Here is a 12956-nt window from a genome sequence, read left to right on the forward strand (position 1 = left end):
TAGTCATTTGTCATTCTGACGCAAACATAATAATATGCAGGTAAAGAAACGACTTGACACAGCTGAAGCATATTTTTCTCACTACTAAATTTCACCGTTTATTCCTGTTTTATAGTATATTTTGCCTTTATTTGCCCCCGCTTTTCTGTTTTGTGTTAAATTCATAAATTCCATAGAGAAAATGTGACATATTTAATCATTGCGCTTTTAATTTGAAAGAGACAACCGGAACTTCACTTTCCTGGCTAAACATTACAGATCGGTCCGTCTCCTCCGTTTCCTCCTGCATCTGCTGCTTTCTGCTGAGCTACATCGGCCGAGTCGAGCGCATATCTTAACTACATGCCAGATGATGCACTGAGGGTGGTTTTTAATAAAGACCACCCGCTATGCAGTGCTACTGCCCGGTGCGCGACTTGTAGCAATCTGTTGGGCAGCATAGACCGAGTGTAGATATCAGGAAGCTGAAGGAAAAAAAGAACAGCGAGATCAGACAGATAGGAGGCCACGGTTCCTCCTCACACACATACACACATCACCACGGCCTTGATGGTGATGTATGCAAGGAAACCAACAAGAGTCAGCGATGGGTAAATCAAACACAAACCTAAAGAGCTAAAACACTTTCGCGGGGTTTATATCGCCTTTTAACGCGTAGGTTTGACGTTGGCTTGTAACCGTTAGCTGTCACGACTACCGGCTAACAGCTTTTCTGCAATTAGCTAGCTAAGGTTTCCGGATATCTTCTTTTAGCTAACGCTAACGTAGCGTTAACGTAACGTTAGCTAACTAACACGATAACTGTAAAGCCGGCCTTTACGTACTTTATGTAAAATTATAAAAATTGTAAGTTGTTTTTTTGTACTACTTACAATATGAGAGAACGGCGGCTAATACGATAGCGAATCAAGCTAACCCAGCTAACGGTGGCTAATTAGCTATCAAAATATGCTCCAGAAAGTAAGGTAAGAAAATTAACCGTTAAATTTTCAACTATCAATAACGTTTTTTGTTTTTTTTTCTGTGTGTCTCCATAGGTGCAACGACAGAAGGGATTCACAATCCTATCAGGTACGATATATCAACTGCCACCTGTCATTACGACCCACTAGTGGATCTATTAGCTAATCAACGTGTTGTGTTTCCATTAAAATGATCAACAGTTCCCAAACTTATAATTTTGGCCACCAGGTCTCCCTTTGCTCCAGTTAAACTGACAATAATATTGTCACACATATTAGATAGACAATAGTAGTCTCCTAATAATGAGATTAGTTGTCTAATCGGAATAAACATGCCTCATGTACCTCAGTCGGAACAGAGTTGTATGAATCACCCAGTCACTAGGCATTTTTAATCAGATTGAGATGGGTTGTGTAAACCTTTTGATAATCCAGTTAATAGGACAATTGGTATCAATATAATGTCTCTGTTATTGGAATAAATACGTTCCTCTAATCCTTATATTTCCATCAGGTTTAACACTCCACAGCAGAACCACTTTAAGCATGTCAACAAGTTCTAGTCCGATTGATGTTTCAGGGCATTTAAACACTTATATCGAATCAGATCATTTTATTAAGCCGCCACATGAATTGCTGTTTCTTTTATGAATGTATGTACGGTGTCCTTGAGTGCCAAGAAAGGCGCCTATAAATAAAATGCATCATTATCATTATTATTATATAAGATGGAATTGTTTAGCAGTTCATGTAAACACAGCCACTATGGTACAAAAAAGCAACAGATTCATGTTCTGTATGTTAACCTAACTGCATGCCTATCACGAAACGTTTCATGTAGTTTGTGTTGTGATTGATTAATATGTGAGTTCAAAAATGAGACAGCCATGTCTTCAGAGTTTGTACAAAGTGTACTTCATGTAATGATTTAATTCTGCCCATCATCTTATAGTACTATATTTCAAACAGACTTTCTCAAGTTGACATTTTTGTGGTCACAAAAATGACCTAATCTAGTTGAAATGACCCAACAAGCCAATCTGCCACACATTGTTCTTTCCAGACCCATAAATCTCAGCCAAAGAGCCAGTCGAGCAGCCTTCACCGTTACGACAAGGTGCGCGATGGCTCATCGGATCCCACGCCCCCTTATAAGATGCTGCGGCGCTCGGACGAAAGTCCCGTCAGTCGGCATGGAGACGGCACCGGACATGGCAAGGCGAAAACCTCTCATATTGTTAGAGGGAAAAATGGTAAGCGTGGGTCCTATGGGTTTGCACATGCAAGGATTGTAATGAAGGAAATACACAATTTTGTCGCTGCAGTAACTCAGACTGTCACTAACTGCAAGAAAAGTAATCATTCATTACTCCACGATGGGCAGAACCACTTTGCGCTTGTTAAAGTTCTATTCCATTTGATGTCTAGGGGCATGTAAATGCATATATCTTATCAGGTCATTTTAGTAAGGGTTGATGTAAACAGTTACAATGGAATCGCTTATCAGTCCATGTAAACACAGCAGCTTTACCACAAAATAAGCCACAAATCTCTTTATCAAAAAACTCATTAACTGACTGACGAGGACAAATTCTTCTGATTTATCACATAGTCTGGGCTTACTATGTCATGTATACTAATCATTCTAACACTGACGTATTTGCAGAGTTTGACAAAAAGCAGAGCTTTAACTTGCAATATCTCATGTAGTACTAAATTAGGCTTTACATCATTTTGTCTTCTCACTACAGATATAGAAAATATTACTGTGACTGCTCAAATATTAATATATATATACCCGGTATATAGCAATTATTGGAAATTAAATGATGACATAGAGACCAGAACTTGCTGATGCCTCGGCGGAGCCTATTAATTCCTCGTTATAGACACCTTGATGGACATTTTTCTGCTCATTACAAGAGTATTTGTCAAAGGGAAAAAAAAGTGTAACTTTATTCTATCCGTTTTCACGAGCCACAATATAGTAACATATAATATCACACCACTCTTGTAGACCACGCAGGTCTCTGTACTCCACTCTGATCCAGTTTGTGTGTCGCATTCACCATCTTCAGGTGTTCGGACGATGAGGCACTGAAGAATTAGATGTTTGCTTAAATGGAGGCTTTGATTGGCAACCTGTTGCTATGGTTTATTATGTTGATTTAAACGAACAGACCGTTTCACTAGAGCTACAGAGACGGTGACCTCCATCAGGAATCCATGCGGCCAATCTGACTCTAGTATTCACCAAGATCATTACCATGGTATAAAATAAGATAAGATACTTCTTACTCGTCTAGCAGCAGGTGAGTCCCTGTGGATTCAGTCCTGTGTAGAGTGTTATGCATTTTCTGTTGCTTGATGAACGGCTTTGTTACAGGGACCAGCGGCTCTCCTCAGGAGAACTCTCACAACAACAGCTCCCACCATGGCGGCGCCGACACACATGCGACTCAGAGCAAGCCTGCAGACAGGGTAAGGCGCTGTCCAGAGTTATCTGATGATAACACTCAGCATTTCCTGTAGAAAGTGCAGTCACGCTACGTCGGAACATTGTATGTGAGCCATTATGTAGAGGCGTCGTCCTGTTGGTGTGTGCAGACATTTTTTCCACCAAACTAAACAACAATGCTTGATTGAAATGTATTTATGTTACGGACTCCCTCTGCTCAGTGTGTGACCCAATTAGACTGGAGACTTCCTTGTTTAAACGATTTTTAATTTGTTAATGTGAAAGAGAGACACACATGTCTGGTGGGGCTGGTTGATAGTACTCCATGTTTAGCATCCACTGTATATTTATCCAGTCCTAAAGACTGTGGGTAGCAGATTACGTTATTGAACTGTAACAGATTTAAGCAAGTGTTTCACAGCCTACATCAGAGGGTTCCAAACCATTTGTGCTTATAATATTTGAAATACATGAGCTTGATGGACCGAAATTGTGTCATTCCAATAATAACGTTACAAAAACGGGCACATACACATAAAATGAAACATGGACAAACATGTATATATGTAAATATCAAATTACATTCCTTTTTGTTTGTAGTAATCTGCAACTATTATATATGCAGACTGTGTTATGCATGTTGTGAGCTCCAGTCTCATCTGCAAAATCATTTAGCTCTGAAATTGCATGATCATCAATATTAAACACTACTTATCCCATCTGAAAAGCCTTATCCATAATTGAGGCTGGGAAAATGTTTACTTTCTAAAGGAAGTAGAAGTTATGTGTACTATTAGCAGTGTGCAAAGTTCAATCTTTGCCTTTGAGGCTTCAATACCCATCTACACAACTGATTCATTATCTTACATTTACTATATCCATTTAAATGATACGTCTGCATTGTCTCAGGCATTTTAAACTAGATGATTTAAGAACTAGGAAGCTGCCACTGTTGCTTGAAGAACGCATATTGAAACTAGAGAAGAAGTGTTTTCTGGAGAAAAGGCAGGTGTGGTTACTCACGATTTTCACTGCTACAAAGTCAGTTTTATGTTGTAAAAGTAGGCTCTGTAGTGGAAAGGGGAAAATATTAATTTTAAAAAAATTTGTTGTGGAGAAAACAAAAGACGAAATGGCTGCATTATCCATGAGTTGAACCAAACAGAACGATCTACGATCTGTTACTCCTGATACTGAACAGGCTTTATTATGGGTTCTGAAGAGGTGGGCCTAAGTAAAACAAGGAAGTACTTTCTTTAGTGTGAAGTAGATTTTTGCAGACACTAAGGCTACATGAAGGGAAGTAACATATTCTGCTTCCTATCAATATACTTCTCATTTTATTAAGTACAGAAAGCCTATTGGAAATCAGTGTCACCTTTTAAGATTTCAGCTCATGAACATAATGCAACATCTTAAACTTGTATGAACACAGTGGGGTCTCACATTGCTCAGTCGACAGGGTCCATGCTAAGTTAACACATGAGATGGACATTATTGTTTGATTGGAAAAAAGAGGAACAGAATAAGTGTTAAGTATAACAATAGGTGTTCATATGAGCAGTGGTAATCAGCTGATATCATTTACCAGAACATTGTTTCTACTAATATTCTGAGGTATTACTAGAAACAAGTTTCTTGCCGTTAGGATTTAACCCACAACATTCTGTCAATACTGTGGTGTTAAGGTAGCAAGATTCACACAGGCCAGCTTTGTAAAGAGCAGTTGTCAATCATCAGTCACAATGACAGTGAATTGAGAAGTTGTAATGAAAAGACAACTGATGAAGCCCAAAAAACATCTACTCAGATGATGTGATCAATGAGTCAATGAAAAGTTCCAACTCTCATTGATATAGGTGAAGAACTGGAACTTGGGTGAACACCATATACTTGTCTGAATAAGACAGCCCTGCTGAAGCTATATCCAACTTTGCTTATCAAAATGATGTCCAGGACAGGGGTTGAACTTTTTCTGTGCAATGAGGCCTAATTTCAGCCATGAGAAGCTGTGAAACCCAGAGGGAGAAATGTGTTAGCCCAAAAGTGAACGTTTGGACTATATTCTTGCATTTAGTCAATTAAATTGAAAGTCAACGGTTATTACAGCTTCTCTTCCTGATTTGGTTTCCTGGTTCCATATTTCATATCCATTCTCTTCCACATAGACTGAAAACCATATTATTAATTCTGAACCTGTCTCTTAATCCTGATTTCATCTCTTGTCTTCTCTCTGTCATCACCAGGACCCAGCAGATGACTGGACAGAACACATTAGCTCCTCTGGGAAGAAGTACTACTACAATTGTAGAACTGAAGTCTCCCAGTGGGAGAAGCCCAAGGACCTGTTGGAGAGGTAAGGCACACCAACAAACACACACTGAATGTTTAACATGGAGCAGTAATAGAGGTCCTCATTGTCATGCAGAGTCGTACATTTCATTATCGCGCAGTGCACAAGCACCAAGAGAATGTCAGTAGCCTGAGGTACTAACCGCAGCTTGAGTCCCGCACATTGTCACAAAGTCTGTTTGCTTTCCTTCAGGGAACAACGGCAGAAAGACTCAGTCAAGATGGCACCGAACAGTTTCCCCCGGGACATGGACTACAGACAAGAGGCCTTGCAGGACAAAGCCACAACAAGTATGACTTTTGCATAGTAATTAGGGCTGCAGCAAATGATTATGTTTTCAAACGATCAATCTGCTGATTATTTTTTTTAATGAATGGATTGACTAGTTTCGATTGAGTAGTCGATTGTAGCAATAAATAAAATGTAACTTCTCAGAATACACGTTTCTCAGACGTAATAATAACATATTTAATCACCTGTGGATAAAAAAACCCATTCTAAACTTGAAGTTTTACCAAATGATACTATCCAATGAAGATGTCTTTAATCTGTCGTTAATTAGCATTAATAGAGTAGTTTTTAACTTCAGTGACTTGTGCTGATTGGATTTGGAAATGCATCAGTATTATGTAGTGGAGGGTCACCATTGATACTAACATTAACCTGCATGTCGATGTCAGAGGAAACACGGCAGACACAGGGAGTACATGGAAACTCCACAAAGAAAAACCTCCATGCTGTGATGATAACCTCAGCTAAAGCTTGCTAACACAAATACAAAGAGCAAAACATTCACTGTTTATTTTATAGGTCTATATGTGTAAAAACAAACTTGTGAATGCACTGGAAAGTAGCACGGCACGCTAATGATTAGCATCTGTTCTTAGTCTTGGTTGAGTTCTTTTCTCAAAAACAACTGATGAGGACACAACAACGACTCCTAGGCTCTGACCACCAACCAACCATCAGACTAAATTCAACATAGTGGTCCAAATATATTGAGCGGTTCAGCTACAGATGGGAGTCGTTTCAGTTTTAGTGCGCGTGCAACCGCTTCGTCTTATTCTTCTGGGTTTTTGGCAGGTTTGAGCTGCTTGTCACGTTACTTCCCTCTACTGGATAAAAGTAGAACAACAAGAAACATCTTCCAAGGCTCTGGCTCTCTGTGTTTAATGAATTTCCTGTGTTTTGGCGTTTGGATACGATTGATTCTGTTGACGTATTGAAGTAGTCGACATAATCAATGACATTGTTGCAGGCCTAATAGTAATGCTCAAAAACATTCAGTCATTTGCTTTCTGGATGAACACAACATCAGATGTAGTTTTGAGTAATTCTGTGTGTCATTGCTCTGCTCATCTCCACAGAGACCACATCAGGGGACCAGTCCACAGCGTCCTCCTCTTCCTCCTCCTCTTCTTCTTCTCAGAGCCTGAACACCGCTTCTGCCGGTGCTTTAGGTTCTACCCCCTCCAGCATGTCGTCGTCCTCTACGGGGCAGGTGCCTCCGTCTGTCCAGTCTGCATCCCCGGCACTGCTCCAGGACCCGGCCCTCTTGCATCAGCTGCTCCCGGCGCTGCAGGCAACCCTGCAGATGAACAACGGCAGCATGGACATGGCTAAACTCAATGAGGGTGAGGATGGGAGCACAGCATCAACATTGTTCCACCCACATTTCTGTCTTTATTTAGTGTCTTTTTTGATATTGGACTTAAACACAGGCTTTCTAGGCCTTACAGTTGTTAACCTTCAGAGAAACGTGTTAGAAACAGTGGTTGCCTTGTATTTATTTACTAGGATAGCTTGTGTTTTCACAGCCTGCATTTACAGCAAAAGATGTTGTTTTCTTTTCATCCCTCGTGTTCACGTTATTAATGGGTGACTACTCTTAAGTGAGAATGTGACGTGTGCTTGTTTAACCTCCAACTTGTGTCAGCTGTTGAACCAGCTCCTGTGGCTAATGAAGAGATGACAAGATGATTGCACTGACTTGTTTCTTGCCTAAACCGTGTTTTCTGACTTTCCGTGTTTGTGCACTCACCTGTGGTGTGTCCTCGCTCACTCACCTGTCTCTCTCTCTCTCTCTGTGTGTGTGTGTGTGTGTGTGTGTGTCGTCCCTTCTTTCCTCCCTCCAGTCTTGGCAGCTGCTGTCACCCAAGCTTCCTTGCGGTCTGTGCTTCATAAGCTCCTCACTGCTGGACCCGCTTTCAACGTCACTGCTCTGCTCTCAGCTGCTCAGCACTCCAACCAAGGTACGGCCTCTTCGCTGTTACTCGCCATCTGCTATCACAAACATTTATTTTTTCCCCCTCTCCTTTTAAGGCCCTCCCTGTCCCCACAAATCGTTTTTTTAAATGACCTTCAGTGAATTAATTTCCTGACATTTCCTCTCAAGTTTACTGCGTGTATCGCTTAAGAGCGGTTTAGATTGACCATGTAGACAAAAAAAAGACATTGTCCCGTGTATTCCAATGAGCCTTCTTCAAGGTTAGAACAGAGGACTGTGCTACACAGAATGGAGGTTTTCAAATCCGTTTTTAAGGAATTTAACCATTCTCCTCAGAGTCTTTTAATTCATTTGATGTTTGCAGTTACACTAATCTTTCTTTGGTGTGCTTTTTTCTTCTTCAAGCTAAGACATCACTTCAGATATGACAACTAACAGTTTTTTCCTGTGTTTACATGCTTGTACGCCGGTGATTCCCCCGCTCCTAAACAGGCTTTTCTTTGTTTCCCCGTTTCCAGCCCAGCACTCCAGTCAGTCTCCAGTCTCTCTGACTTCAGATGCATCATCACCGCGGCCGTATGTGTCGCCACGGAACGGTGCACCGCAGAGCAACCAGAAGTCGCTGCTGGGCGTGCACCCGTGTGGCATCTCGTCCTCGCAAACCAGGGTGAGCCTCAGAAGCAACATCGGAGAAAGAAAAATAAATAAAAAAGATAAATGGAAGAAGAATGGAAGTGTACTTCCCCCTCACTCATGACTCACCCCGTTTCTTTCTCCCCTCTGTTATGACTGCCCTCATCCGTGACATCTTATCTTTGTGGTTTTTCTTCCTCGTGTCCTTGCCTTTTTGTTTTTAATGCCATTTTTCTCCTCTCCTGACATCTGTTCTTTGCTCTTCAGGGCAGTATGTCCTCAGGGAAGCCCGGATCAGCCCCTTTGTCTCAGAACACAGAAAAGCGTCCAGAAGACCCTAGGACTCTGCAGCAGAGAAGGTAGCTTTCAAAACAAAACTTCCAGAAATGACCTCTACACACCATTTTATTTGAGTTGACAGTTTTCTTGGAGGCACAGCAACCGAATAAAAACCAAGAGGGATTTACCCAACACCTGAATTTAAAAAAACACAATTTAATAAATTCAATGTGCATCCCATACAGTTTTCATAGAAACCATTCTCCTTTTCTGTACTCTCCACTTCCAGTGCTGCAGTCTGTTGTTGCCTTTGTCATTATCAGTCTGATGGTGAAGTTTGTTGTGCACCCATACATGGGTTTCGACTAATTTTAGAAAGCATCAGTATTCCAACATTATCATCTACGCAGTCTACACACACACACACACACACACACACACACACACACACACACACACACACACACACAGTCTTAACTGGTTGTCTCGTTGCAGCAGCCAGGAGATTCTGTGCACGGGATCAAACGTGTCTGGCGCTGCGTTGCCCCACGTCCCCCCCGGCAGCACCAGCCAAACCCAGTCCGACATGCCTGGCACCTTCACCCCCACCCTGGCAGCTCATTTTGATGAAAACCTCATCAGACATATCCAAGGATGGCCTTCAGAGAACACTGAGAAACAGGTACAGCAACCAGGACTTTCACATCGCAGAGCGTTTCACGGTTGCCATTGGTTTTAATATCCCCAGCATCATTAAGGAGTGTTGTTATTTTAAATGATAAAAGACTGTGTCAGTTTGATTAGATCTTCAGGCCAAAATTTTCTTTTTCTTTTTTTCTTTCCGTTTATTTATCCAACTAATAATTTTCCAGTGAGTAGTGAGCTATGTATCTAGCTCAGATATTCTCATTATTGGATCCATTTATTTCACATTTTTGTGGCTTAGAAGATAGTATAGTACTGTCTATTTCAACTCCATCTGCAGAGGCTGGCATCAGTAAGTGGCTGAAAGCATTTGCCAAACTCTCCCTTTCTAAGCTTAAGATTCAAACTAAGCCAGCGAAGCGAATGTTGATTCTTGTATCCGAAGCATCTAAACTGAAAATCTGTAGTTACAACTTCACTATAAACACTTGTACACTTCCAGGCGGCTCGTTTGCGTGAGGATATCCACAACATGGGCAGCTTGTACATGTCTGAAATCTGCACAGAGATGAAAAACCTTCGCTCCCTGGTCAGAGTGTGTGAGATTCAGGCCACGCTGAGGGAACAGAGGTGAGGCAAATGATGATATTTGCATAGCCATGCACCTCAAATCATAACACTCATGCACGTCCATTCACGCTTGTTCCTCGTCTTCTACAGAATCCTGTTTCTGAGGCAGCAGAGCAAGGAGCTCGACAAGCTGAAGAACCAGAACTCCTACATGGTTTGAGGACCCAACCTGAGAAGGAAAGGACTAGGACGGTCGGATTAAAACAATACGAGAGACCGAGGAATAGACACGGACAGCAAGCTTCTGCAGCCTGTTTATTCAGCCTACGAGAGTTTTTGACAGCAACTGACGAGGTGAAGCTCCATCCACGTTTTCTTCTTTTTTCTTTTTAAATTAGTTTTCCAGCGTCCACCACATGAATCGCTCTCACCAAAAGGTCAAACTGACGGTTCACCCAGTGGGACGCTTTGACCGAGCGGATGCAGAAGACCCGAGGCTCTATTCAGACAGCACCTTCTTCGACCGTGAACCTTGGATTGTGTGTGTGTGTTGTAATGGGTTAACTTGTTTTCTGGTGTGTTTTGATGTGTAGTGGTCAGGAAGAGAATCAACACGGACTAAAACAGACCATCTCATAACAGATGTGTTTTTCAGGGGACTGAACGAGCTCGTTCACTCCTTCGACTTCTGAAGCGGTGATGTTACTGTTATTTTTTATTCAGTATCCTTGTCAGTGGTTATGCCATCCCATCGTGTCTTCAGACTGGTTGGTTTTACGTGTCATGAGATTAAAGAAGAATTTTGGCCAGACCTTTCTGAAAATACTTAATGTGCTTCAGTCCCAGATGATGGGAGTCTGCGTTATGGTTCCAGTGTTTCAAATTCACTGGAATTTATTGCTAGTTCTGTCAAACGCACTCCAGATGTTTCAAAGCCACTTTGAAACAGTCAGTACTATTGGACCTAGGTTGGCTGCTAGTACATCTGTGGTTGTAGTCATTTGTAGCCCTGCGGGCAGTTTTCTTATTCCTTCTGCTGTTTGTCCTTTCTTTCTTTTTTTTTTTTCTTTTGTATTGTCTATATTTTGTTTCTTTCCCAAATCCAGTTTGGGAATTATATTTCATTCCTTCTGTGCAGTTTAGCCGGAGATTGTGTAAAAGAATAGAGAAGCGACTGAATTTACAGTCATGTAAAGCTAAATTATTGTTGCACACGATATTGATTACGTCCTTGTAGTTAGAGCGGAAAAGATCGTCTGAAAGAAATTTTATTTTTTCTACAAGGAAACTTTGTTTTCGTTCAGCTGCCGGGGCCGCTGCCCTTTTATCGACCGATTCTAGCCAGGTTTGGCTACTTTTTTAAAGGTTTCATTCATGACAAGAGAGGGAATACTTTTTTATAACTAACAACACATTAAACTGCAATTGTACACTCCCAACACCTATATGAAGCAAGTCCCTTTTTTTCTCTCGGCTGTTCTTTTTCCTTGACCTTGGATAGTTTCCACCAGATACAACGTGCACACTTTTTTTCGGGGTGGGTTGGGGTGGGATTGGGTCTGGGGGCTTTGTATTCCATAAAATATGTGAATAAAATATTATACCACAACTACTGCCTGACTTATACTTACAGTTCAGCTGCTCTACATTCTGATTAAGGTTATGTAAATTGGTGTTTATGGATTTTCTGATGAATTATGCATTTTGTCATTCTCCTAAATTAAAGTATGCAGTTATGCATGTAGAGTAGGCTTTAGGCTGACAGCAGTGGGATCACATTATGCATTTTGTCAGTGAGCCGTCAGGTGTAGGTGTCTATAGGGATTGGGACCTGTGCTCTGGTAAATCATTAATCTTGTTCTTGCAAAATTTATAGCTCCTCCGTAGATTACCTGTTGGAGTGCAGCTCATCCTCTGGCCACAAGATGGTGACAGTGAGCAGTGTAACCTTGAACTCCTTGTTCTGCTTATGCAAGCATTTACAGTGTGCTTGCTTGACTCCATCAGATTAAAAACCTATTACTGCACATGTCGCATGTAAAATGTAGTTTAAACCAAAGCAAAGGTTGGATAAAATCAAATGGAGTTGACCCTGTTCTCTGGCTCTTCCGAGGCCATACATTCAAACAGATACACCGATCATAATTTAGAGCTCGAGACTGACGAGAAAAGAAATCATGATGGGGAAACTGTGGTAAACAGCGCCTTGAAAACGCTCAACAGATTCACAACAGCGGTGTATCTCGAATGACATTGAACTTGGCCTTTTAGTTGGAACACCTCAGCAGCTTTTCCTGCTTGCACAGCTCCGCTGTGAGCATGTGGGGCTTCTGCTTTGTCTCTCTCCTGGGTTCGGATCAGCACATACCTTAGTGTTGCCAAACTCTTTTTGAAGAGTAATTCCTTTCATCACTATTCACTACAAAATACCAGGTGCAGTCGATGCACCTGTTTCCAAAGAGCTCTGTCAAAATATCCTCTAAGTAAACATAGGAAAGGAAATACTAAGTTGTGATATTTATTTGGCAGATTACAGATTCTTGAGGCCAATGATGTTGATGTTTTACATAAGCATAAAAGGGGTTTTCTTGCAAGTACTTCAGGTTTGGTTTAGGTCATTCTACAATCCTCCTTTTCTCCTTTTTGAGCCCGTTCCTTGGTGGGTTTGTTAATGTTCTGAGAATCATTGTCCATTGCCCTTCAGCGGTGGATTATAAAAATTGTTATGTGATGAAATTTGGGGGTTCTTGCAGCCTGCTCTTCTGCTGGAGTTTTTTGAAAAAAGTATTTACAACAACAATAATACTAAATATATTACTAATAAATCCC

General features: G+C 41.2%; 1 protein-coding gene across 3 annotated transcripts; it reads left to right on the plus strand.

The window, feature by feature from the left end:
- The first annotated feature begins 298 nt into the window (after window positions 1-298).
- Window positions 299-11663, plus strand: LOC311489613 (WW domain-containing adapter protein with coiled-coil-like). 3 transcript variants are annotated; one of them, XM_084546760.1, is made up of 13 exons: window positions 299-590; window positions 1038-1071; window positions 2026-2215; window positions 3349-3443; window positions 5667-5776; window positions 5966-6063; window positions 7141-7407; window positions 7909-8025; window positions 8519-8667; window positions 8901-8992; window positions 9408-9594; window positions 10060-10187; window positions 10278-11663. In XM_084546760.1, exons 1-13 carry the CDS (start codon window positions 550-552, stop codon window positions 10345-10347), a joined length of 1578 nt encoding a protein of 525 aa, XP_084402886.1. In that variant the 5' UTR covers window positions 299-549; the 3' UTR covers window positions 10348-11663. The 3 variants fall into 3 exon arrangements, with proteins under 3 accessions (XP_084402886.1, XP_084402887.1, XP_084402888.1); XM_084546761.1 differs by having other exon boundaries at window positions 9411-9594; XM_084546762.1 differs by lacking the exon at window positions 7909-8025.
- Window positions 11664-12956: the final 1293 nt, after the last annotated feature.

Source organism: Chelon labrosus (genome assembly GCF_963514085.1).
Source record: "Chelon labrosus genome assembly, chromosome: 6".
Classification (NCBI taxonomy): domain Eukaryota; kingdom Metazoa; phylum Chordata; class Actinopteri; order Mugiliformes; family Mugilidae; genus Chelon; species Chelon labrosus.

Excerpts from the sequence above, each read along its gene's own strand:
- LOC311489613 (XM_084546760.1), top strand. The coding sequence starts at position 550 with ATGGTGATGTATGCAAGGAAACCAACAAGAGTCAGCGATGG. Across the intron at positions 3,444-5,666 it reads AGAGCAAGCCTGCAGACAGG|GACCCAGCAGATGACTGGAC; the intron begins GTAAGGCGCTGT and ends TGTCATCACCAG. Across the intron at positions 7,408-7,908 it reads CATGGCTAAACTCAATGAGG|TCTTGGCAGCTGCTGTCACC; the intron begins GTGAGGATGGGA and ends TCCTCCCTCCAG.